Source organism: Anopheles darlingi, chromosome 3 (genome assembly GCF_943734745.1).
Source record: "Anopheles darlingi chromosome 3, idAnoDarlMG_H_01, whole genome shotgun sequence".
Classification (NCBI taxonomy): domain Eukaryota; kingdom Metazoa; phylum Arthropoda; class Insecta; order Diptera; family Culicidae; genus Anopheles; species Anopheles darlingi.
In genome coordinates, this window is record NC_064875.1 from 25,355,939 (window position 1) to 25,365,938 (window position 10,000).

The 10,000-nt window shown below is 47.3% G+C and overlaps 3 protein-coding genes across 9 annotated transcripts in view; 1 reads left to right on the forward strand and 2 right to left on the reverse strand.

Moving 5' to 3' along the window:
• LOC125954285 (beta-arrestin-1) overlaps window positions 1–6,217 on the reverse strand; it is a 49,347-nt gene extending 43,130 nt beyond the window's left edge. Inside the window, exon 1 of one of the 4 annotated variants that reach the window (XM_049684447.1) lies at window positions 6,115–6,217. The gene's annotated coding sequence lies outside the window, so the exon portion shown is untranslated. The other 3 variants (XM_049684448.1, XM_049684449.1, XM_049684450.1) reach the window with 3 other exon arrangements.
• Window positions 6,218–6,548: 331 nt separating this feature from the next.
• LOC125954326 (checkpoint protein HUS1) lies at window positions 6,549–7,689 on the forward strand. Its single transcript, XM_049684522.1, has one exon. It carries the CDS (start codon window positions 6,649–6,651, stop codon window positions 7,531–7,533), a length of 885 nt encoding a protein of 294 aa, XP_049540479.1. The 5' UTR covers window positions 6,549–6,648; the 3' UTR covers window positions 7,534–7,689.
• Window positions 7,690–8,000: 311 nt separating this feature from the next.
• Window positions 8,001–10,000, reverse strand: part of LOC125954344 (ras-related protein Rab6) — a 25,527-nt gene continuing 23,527 nt past the window's right edge. For all 4 annotated transcript variants that reach the window (XM_049684545.1, XM_049684546.1, XM_049684547.1 and 1 more), the window contains exon 7: window positions 8,001–10,000. This exon is cut by the window's right edge and continues 1,047 nt beyond it. The gene's annotated coding sequence lies outside the window, so the exon portion shown is untranslated.

The window sequence follows — 10,000 nt, forward strand, 5'->3', positions numbered from 1 at the left end:
TAAACAAGACCTCCGATCGGCATGTGTGGTGCTACTACCAAGGGTGTGCCGGGTGCAGTGGGCCGCGGATAGTGACGGCCGGACCGAGGAGGATCGGAATCGGAACGAAAACGAAAACGAAAGTACAACCACCAGCGGCGCGGTCGGTCAAGCAGGCAGGCAGCAAGCGGATGGAACACATCGCACTTTTGGTGACGTGACGCGATCATGTTGCATCCCTTGTATTCAATTACGCCAAGCACATCAAGTTGAAAGAGAGGGGAATCCATTGCAACGATGCACCATTGTGTGCCACTGGTTCTAAGCACTGGTCTCAGATGGTGCAATTGAAGGGCAAAGTCACGGATTGAGGTGTACCATACAATCGATCTTAGTGAGTTGTCTTCTCGCGAGTAGTTTACGGCTTTTAATGGGTCCTGGATACAGAAGTTTGGTGAGCAAACATTTGGGAATGTAAATCATTAAGGTAGGAAGTAATAATCAATGTCCGCAGTTTGCAATCCATACCCCTAATGCAAACTGTAATCTCAAGGTAAATTTCGGTTATTCCATTTAAAATTTCTTGAAAAACTCTTCGTCTTATGATTGCAGTTTTGGCCGCAAGTCAATTCCCTCTAATACCCTTTTTCGATGATTATTTCGACAATCTTTTGTCGCACTTCCTCCGTACTATTTCTATTTAAAATCCGGGAATGCGATAAGGACCTTTAGCATTCGCAGAATTACCAAATGTTTATAAAATAGGTGGGTTGTGTCGAAGTAAGAACGATTGCGTTGCGTGGGTTCAGATGTTTTGGGTACAAAGTGGATCGTATTTCGCTAAACGTCACCATCCCTTAAACATTCTTTCTAGATAATGGCAGCTCGCAGAATTCGGAACACAAACCACTACCGTGCCTTCGCGGAATCGCGGACAAACACCTAAATTTGATTCAGAAGGCACACTCCTACTTGCAGAAGGAGGTGTATTGTGTTGTTTTGATTCATGGAAAGTTTTGAAGCTTGCAGATGGTTAAACGATAAACTGTGAGGAAATTTGTCAACAACAGCCGTACCCTCCGTAGGGTAAGTTGTTGGAGCGGTGCCCAGGCGAATGTACTGTTTTGAATGTGCCAGAAACCGATCATTGAATTGAATTTAGGCCCCCCAGGATGTTTGTAAAATTTCATCAACAACTATTTGAACGGGAAAATGACGTTGCAAAAATGGAATGTAAATGAAAAGCTTAAACCTTAAACGCAACAAGTAAAGATTGAGCTGCCAAATATAGTGTGAGGACATATCCTGATACAAGTGTATGCAAGACATAAAAAACAGATATTCTCAAGAAGAACTACCCGCACTCGAATAAATAAGCTAATTTTATCGGCTTCCGAAAATTCCGAGATATTTGGAAGATCTTTCGCGTCATATAAATGATAGCCTCATACTGGACGGAACTCATAAATCTATTAAATTGTAGCTTGCTTGCCTGGGGTTATCCAAAGACCCGTTAATCATCAGAAGAATTCTATAACATTTATTCTCCTAAAGATTCAATCTTTTTCTTTAATTCCCATTCTATAAAATTAAGCTAAATGAACGGAATTACAAGTTTATATCAAATAATTCCAATTACTTCCTGACAATGTAATGTGTAGTCTAGAACGTGATATTTTTGCTAACACAATTTGTTACAGCTGCAAAATGGTAGATTCTGCTGTTGATTTCCTAACTTCTGCTACCGACGGTCTATCCAGTAAGTGCGGTTGAGCTATTTTTGTCGTTAATCCCCCGTGAAATTTGTTGTAATTCTTAGTATTTGCGATTCGTTGCTCGTCAACCGGCAATGCTCCCTAGAGTCGGAACACCGCACCCCGCACGAGATGGATTATCATCGAAACTCATAATTTTCCCCAAAAACACCCGTACAGGCGGTAACTTTTCCAATTTCAATCTAATTTTAGCGAAAAATTTCCCAAAACAAATCCACTTCCCGAACAGAACAGCTCCAAAATGAACTTGCCCGAGGAACACTAATGCGTTTTCATTATAATTAACACTAAAAGTAATTCAACGAGAGGAAAACTACAAAATTGAAAACGATTGCCTCGCCTCACGCTGTCTGTCGACTGCAACTCTGGAGTTATCAAATACTCATTTCACCTCATGACGCACAACCCACTGGCGCTGCCCACAGCGAGGGACCGGTGCAGCAGCAGCAGCAGCAGCAGCACCAGCAGAGCTCTTGGCTCCTGGTCCCATCCAAACCAGAGGTTCTGTTCCGTTCGGCGAGAAACAAATTGTTTCTCTCGAATAGAGGAAACCCTTCTTCTTCTTCTCCTCCTTCCTCCTTTCAGCAACACCAGTACTTGTGCGCTGGTGCACGGGGTGGCACTAGACCATCGAAAAACACTGGCAACCCCCTTCTTCCTGGCCCCGCTGGACGTTCAACAACTCTTCGTCGACGAGTCCGAGTGATGCTGTTAAAAATAAACACTTTCCATCGCCCGATCCGTGGGGTGGGGGTGGCCTGGGTGCTAAATGATGCTGCAACAATCCAGACACTGGGCCCCCACCTTCTCGCCCTCGGGGTGCCGTTGGTTGGAGTAATAATTTTACAAATAGACCCCCCAGACCAGTCAGTGGCTGGCTGGCTCGTGACCTGCTTCTCCCCGGCCTGTCCTGGCCTGGCCTGCCGTGAGAACGTTCTACAGCATCTCAACAAACGGAAACATTGATTGGCTTGCAACAAATTGGCCATCATTGCCAGAGGGGCCCCAACCGGCCCATCCAATGCTCGGCCTCATCATCATCATCATCATCATGATAGACCTTTCCGTAGTCTACGATTCGAATTCCGAAAGTGCCGCAATTCGCGTGCTTGTCTGCTTGCTTTGCGCTGCTGATCCTTGCCCGACCACCTTCTTCGCACTTTCCTTCACGAGCTGGTGATAGGTTGTGGAGTGGAGTGGCGCAGGAGCGGCCATTCGAAGTTCGTATTTACCGATTCATCCATTCCATCCATCTCCGGCACCCTAGCGCAGCCATATAATCGCTTCGGTCGGGTTTTTTTTGGCAAAAAATCAATCCAACCGCCCTGGCCAGTGAAACCAGGTCAACGCGCGAATTGCACGCTGCGTTGCTGGCGAAAACTTGTCCATTACACATTTCGCCGCGGCTGCTGCCTGGTTTCTGGTGTGCTGATGCCACTGCTGTTTACACGAATCATCACCGTCATCCTCACTCTATCTTTTTCTCTTTTTTTCTGTACCGATGGCGTGCGCTGCTACCGCTGGTACTGCAGCCGTTTGTTGTTGGTCGAAACTTATTTCTGGATTTTTCAGAAAATGGAAATGCCTTTTCCAGTACAGCGCTAATGGTGTGCGCACCGCATCGAGGTTCTAAAGAGTCGGTAAAGTCGGACGGAACAATATCTATACATTTCGATGCCTCCTTTCGACCGCTCCTGAGGGCACCTGAGTGCAGCGTTCAATTAGTTCAAACCAACGGTGGTGGCCAACCGCAACCTTCAGAGGACATTTTCGAAATCGCAAAGCCAATTTCCTACAAATGGAAAACAAGGAGTTAGCACAATGGCAGCTAATTAGGGATGAAAATGAAAATCAAAGTCTAATTACGGCCCCGAGATGGCTGCTGCCTTGTTTGGGGTCAGAGAGTTGTCCGTTCCGGAGTCAGTCACTCGATTTCGCGTGGCGCTTGATTTATGCATAGAATATGCTGCTTCATTCGTGAATTTATTCAATCCTTTCCAGCCACCGCCCCTCCATCTTCTTATCAACCGGCAACTGGCAGATGACCAGCACCGGCAAACGGCCACAGCACCACCGAGAGTCAGGGTCAGGGGAAGACGGAACTGGTCCAATGAATTTAAATTAATGCAAGTAATCAAAATGTTATCTCTTGGTCTCCGGGAGGAGACACACAGATAGAGAGACGATGATGCGAGTGATGGCATGACGTTGGCCTTGGCTACGTACGCACCACTCGGTGAATGGGATCGAGGTCAGAAGTCGACACACCCAATTATGTCGCCGGGTTCTGCCATCACGGCAGGGGCAGATGAATCATACGCAACGCGTTCCAGCAGCACCGGTGCATCGAAACCGTTGATCGAGAATCGTTTTAAAACGCAATCACGCACGCAGAATCCCTGCAACTCCCGGTAAGCAATCAGAAACCTACGCACACACTGTCCCCCAAAAGAACAGACCGCAATATATAAAAGGGGAGAAGATGTGGGTGGCGGCCTTGATCTAATTCGCCAAAAGGTGGCTGCTTGCTAGCGCTTGTGTCTAACAACCGTAAGCCGACAACCCTCCCACCGGAAAGATAAATAAGCGTCACAGAGGTGAGCACGCTCCCTCCCTCCCAATGCCCCAGCCACTCCTGCACCACAAATTCCTCTCCTCTCTGTGATCCTTCTTCAAGGCAAGCACGCAAACAGCAAACAGACCGTGCCGCGCCGCGGTGCCTGTTTCCGGGAAACGGCGTGGATGGGTGTGGATCTAATCTCGCGGAAAGACGTATCAACACATTTTCCACGGCCACGGCGACTAGAACCGCGACCCCGTGAGATGGCCGAGGTGGCCGAGGTGGCAGGCGTGTTGTTTACCCTTTTTGGCCCCCACGACCCCACCACGCGTCGTTCCGTCGTCATTTTCGCAGTCGGGAGTTCGGCGAGAGAAAATTTATCAGCACGATTCGCGCACGGGCTACTTAGGCGGTTGAATTAGTGTGCCCGGGTAATGGGAAATCCTGGTACGAGGAGGTGTCTTTGATGAGAGCAACGGGCGACCTCTTTGTAGGACACATTTTAACAAGCTTGAACTCTTGCCACGAAGATTGCTTGTTCGTGGGAGAGGTGTACATGTTATGTTTTAACTATTTCATCCTTTTTTTGCGTTAAATCTTTGCGCGTAATTTCACCTTACTTTCTAATTAAAAGAAGAAGAATTATTAAACGGCTTATCGAGTTGGCTGCGTTTTGGAGAAACGGGTTGATGTGGGCCGTGGCCTACTTAATGCGGAATGTGTAACTTACCATTTTGCGAATCTGGATGCCAGCAGCGAGTGATGCGGGGGAATGGTCCTCGAATCTGAATTGATAATTATGGCCTGCTTCATCATCCCGCGCCGTGGTCTTCACAATGCACATTGACGCACTTCAGATATTTGCCGATTCAAGAGCCACAGACTCCACAGAGGCATATGCTCTCGTATGCTAATTGGACTGTCATCGGATGGTGGACACAAGATAGGCGCCACCAAAACGGATGACAATGTAGTCGTCGTCGGTCTCGGATCCCCCCCCCCCCCCCCATCCCCCTCGCGATTTAACCCTTTCTTTTCCATCAAATCAATCCCATCCACCCACAACAAGATAACCGTGAGACGCTACGCTATCGGCGTGAAGATAGCGAAGGTGAGATAAGTGAAGTTCCACTTCAACCCGAGAACGAGACGGTGAGCGTAGAAAACACAGATTCAAGAATTGTAGCGCCAGCGCATCTCTCGCTGCCAAGCCATTAGTCCTCGTCTTCCTCCTCCTCCTCCTCTTCTGGGACAAACCATTAGTCTAGACACATCGACGGATGGCTGACTGGCTGTCTGCAGCGGAGAGGAGTGGTTGTGGCGGAGGCGGAGCGGTGCAGTACGTGGCCGACACGACGTTCGGGGTCCATTTCCTGTTCTACGCTGTTCGCGCTGCAGTACTGGAGTAGGATGATTCACGAATCAAGATCCGCCATCATCCGTGGTGGTGGTGCAGCCGGCTCCTCCACTTCCTGCCACCGAGAACTTGCTTGTCGCCGAAGCAGCGGAAACAGAACAACGCAGTTCTGCGGTTCTAGAGATGCATTCTTGTCGTGTGCACGCAAGAGAGACGAGCCCCCTTCTTTTTGTTCTTCTTCGTCATCACACAGCACAGGGAGTGGAAAGAGGGGAGGTGATTCCTCAACAAAACTAATTGCACACACGAGCTCAAGGGTCACCACGAACGAGCACGATAAACGACACCCGCACCCGGACCGCGGACACACTTTGCACCACCGGGGGTTGAGGAGAATTCTGCCAATTCCAACGGATAACCCTTTGGTTCGCGATAAAACGTACCGGACCGCTTTACGCTGCAAACACCTCGATCGAACCGCGGGACATTATTTTTGCTCGGAGAAACTTGAAATTTGTCACACTGCTGCACGCACGCACACACACGTACTCGTTTTATGCTGCATGGGAGTTGCTCTGATGATACAGAGGCCCGTGTTGAAGCAGGGTTCAAAGTTGAAGCGCGCTTGAGTTTACAATGCGAAGTTTATTCACATCTGAGCATCGGTGAATTCCATTTTTGTTGTTTTCCGCGATGAATTGCATTTTTCATGCGCTTTCAGTGATTTTTATGTAAGAGAAACGAGAAACCTTCAAAAGTCTGCGATCTTTTCGATCCCGACCGAGTTCGAAAACTGCCAGAAAGAGATGGGAGGATGTTGCGCGTGTGAGCGAGATAGCACATGCGCTGTCAAAACGATTCGAAAATCACATTTCAAAATCAAAACAAAAAAGCCGGCAAAAATTAAGTGAAAAATCGTTGTTTTTCCGTTGATCGTTTGGAAAATTGGGTGGATATCGTGCTCTTACTTCGTAAAAATGAAGTTCCGTGCCGTCATTTCCGATTACACGCACGTGAAGGAGTTCTGCAATCTCATCAGCACCTTTTCGCGGATGCAGAAAAATCTCATCATCAACATACAACCCTCCAAGGTGATGCTGCAGATCGAGGCGGAAGCGTGCGATGGCCAGTTTTTGTGGTGTGATATCGATGCCACGAATCGGGAGGGTTTCTTCTCCCAGTACGATATGGACGGTGTCGATGCCGGGCACAATCAGATCTACATGGTTACCGTGGGAACCAGCTTTGTGCGAGCGCTTTCGTACGTGCGGAACAACTGCGTTGAGTACGTGAAGCTGAAGCTGATCAGGACCTCGCTCATGCCGTGCCTATCGGTGGAGATGGCGGGGACCATTTCCAACCAGAGTGAAGCCGATGCCATCAGCTCCAAGATGCAACACTCCCTACCGATTACGATCGTCCCGCGGAACGAGTGGGATCAGTACGAGTTACCGCTGGAGATGCCGTACGATCTGTCGATCGCTATGCCTTCGATCCGATCGTTGCGTGCACTGCTGGACAAGAAGAAAACGCTAGCTCCGACCGTTACCCTGTACACCACGATGAACGACGAGATGTCGCTGATAGTGGAAACGGATCTGGTGACGGTTGCGAGCCACTATCGCCATTTAAAGTGTGTTCCGGCCGTGCAGCGCAGTACAGGGGATGAACAGTTTACGCACCTTTCGGAGGCATGCTGCCGGGTGGACTCGAAAAAGCTGGCCGCTATCTTTGAGATCATTAGCATGAGCGATGTGGTGGTCACGGCGAACGTACGCCACGAGCTGGCCCTCAACATCTGCTTCGATATGCGCCAAATGTGCTCGCTGAACTACATACTGCCGGCTACGAACTTTGATTAGCGAAATGGCCTCCCTTTTCTGTACAGTTATCTTTAAGACAAGCGTGTGTTCTTAGCATTTAATTCTCGTTGAGTATAATGTTTGGGGCAGGTGCACCCACTCCAGCTGGGATTTTAAAAAATCCATCACGACATTAGGGCAAGCAGCATCTGAAGCAATTAGCGATGATAAACCCAACGATTTAATACCAATCACGTGCAGCAATATATGGCATTGCAAAATGCATTTAGTAGGCTGACTCACTTCTAATGAGCGAGATTTCGTTACTATATGCGGAATCAATATATTACGTTAACCTTTTAAATTGTAAAACCAGATGATGAAAAAACAAGCAATAGTTTCAGAAAAGTTAACACATTAATCGTGCGACCGTTCAATCCGATTGAAATAGAGAAATAGAGAGCCAGCTAGTAAATGCAATAATAATTATACCCATCGTGGACAGATGTATTCCATATTTTCTGATTTCTTTATTTTTAACTATGAAAAGCGACTAATGTTGGATGTTGTGTATGAATTCGTGTCTTTCGCTTGCCGCCCCATATGCCTCTCTTTCGCGTAACGTATGGGGATGTACTCGTGCCGCTGTCCTCACGAGAGTGCCGTTGACTATTGAAGCCACTCTTACAGGCGGGTTGTGACGAGGCGTTCTTGTTGATGCGTTGCTGAGAGATTCCTGTACTAATTGGCCTTTACTATTGATGCGCTGTGAATCTTCCGAAAAGCACCAACATCCTTTTTCCCTCCTCTCCTTGTTTCCTCCTATGCTCCTCCCTAAGCTGATGGCGGTCACAAAGAATGAAAGCTGCTTGACTATTTGCATGCTTGCGCATTTTAACGGATCTCGGTTGTTGAGTCTTTCTAGCACCGTTGCTCGGTTCCATTCGCTTCCTGCTCTCGCAACCCCTCCCCTAATGTGTGTGTGGGTGTGTGTGACATTTTGTTAGTAAGATAATTTGTAAAAGAACTCAAACGGGTGTAAGATTTATCTGATCGATCTGGTTTGTCTAGAGAACGAGAGGAGGAAAAGTTTTAGTTCTTAGCGTCTTCATCCATCCATAGTGTATCCATTCGATTGCAATTTACAATTACTTTAGCGCTTCCTTCTCCTCCTTTACGTGGTTTACTTTACTTTAGCACTTTACTTTGTTATCTTATCGTAAAATTTGACATGCTTATCGCCGTTCCTTCCTCTCTTACTTTTCTCTAATGCGCTTTAATCCTTCTGAACCTTCCGCACTCGCTTTTGCACAACGATTTAGATTGAAGCATCCTTCCTTCTTCCTTGCTAGCGTTAAAACCAACTTCCCTTTCCGAATCCCACTGCACACCCTGCCCTTTCATTCAACAGAAAACGTATAAAACAGGTTGTTTAAAGTAGAACAGAGATACTCGATACTCGTACGGATCCTCGTATGATCTCTTGTTCGGATTAGCGTTTTTTTGGTTTTGGTTTAAGAGTTATCCATTTCGGCTTTTGATTGAGATTGCTAGAGAGGGTGAAGTGAGCGATAGTGTTGGTTTCCAAAGAGCTGTTGTTGGTAGTTTAGTTACTTGTTGTGCTTCTTTTTAATTGGCTCCACTCTATCTTGTTCCATCGAATAAGTCTCGAGTCGAGTTCAAGTATCGCGAGCACAGGAGGAAGGATGTTACGAGCTCTCGAGAGCTCACGAAAGGGCTCTCCCTCTGCCTGAATGTGCGTGATTTTTGTGTGCGCAATGTTCCATGGGTAACGGTTATATAATTCTTCATACTTTGCATATCCTAAACCTGCACGACGCCTGGGCCCATCACAGGCATATCAGTTCGTTTTGCCACCGACCGTAACCTGTCTTCCGTAACACTGGCTTGAACTACTTGAAGCTCACCATTGAATAGCAATAAAACGCGCAAAAATGTCTGCTCCATGCTCCCGTTATCGTGGTCACCATCTTCCTTGCTTAGTTTGATTTGTTTTTGGTTAATTTATTTCCTGGTTGTTTGCATAGTTTTCTCCTAATTCTACTAGTTATAGTAGGGGTGAGTATGAATGGCGGATATCCCGACGCTCGTGGCGCGACAGGACGGGATGCAGGGCAGTGACAACATGACATGAGGTGATAAGAGACAACACCTCTCCCCTACGCGTGTGCTGCTGCTGCTCAGGATCGGCATGGTCTTTTGCAACTTGTAAACCGACCTAACCGCCAATTACCGTAAGGCCGGTCTGCTCGAACGGTCACTACATGTAACGTACATGTCGCTTCCAAGATGTAATCTTTAACACGATACCGTCAAAGCTATTGCAGAAAGGGATTGATTTTAAGGTTGGTTGCTTTCTAACAATTGATTGTTCTGACGCTGGGGCTTGCGATGGTTCTCATTACCCCTCTCAAGAACAGCAAGGACAATGGTAGGAGTTAACGAGGATCGGGGATCCTATTTTTAGCATAATAGTACGAGTGGATAGTAGTCCCAGAAGATGCTT

Excerpts from the sequence above, each read along its gene's own strand:
- LOC125954326 (XM_049684522.1), top strand. The coding sequence starts at position 6,649 with ATGAAGTTCCGTGCCGTCATTTCCGATTACACGCACGTGAAGGAGTTC.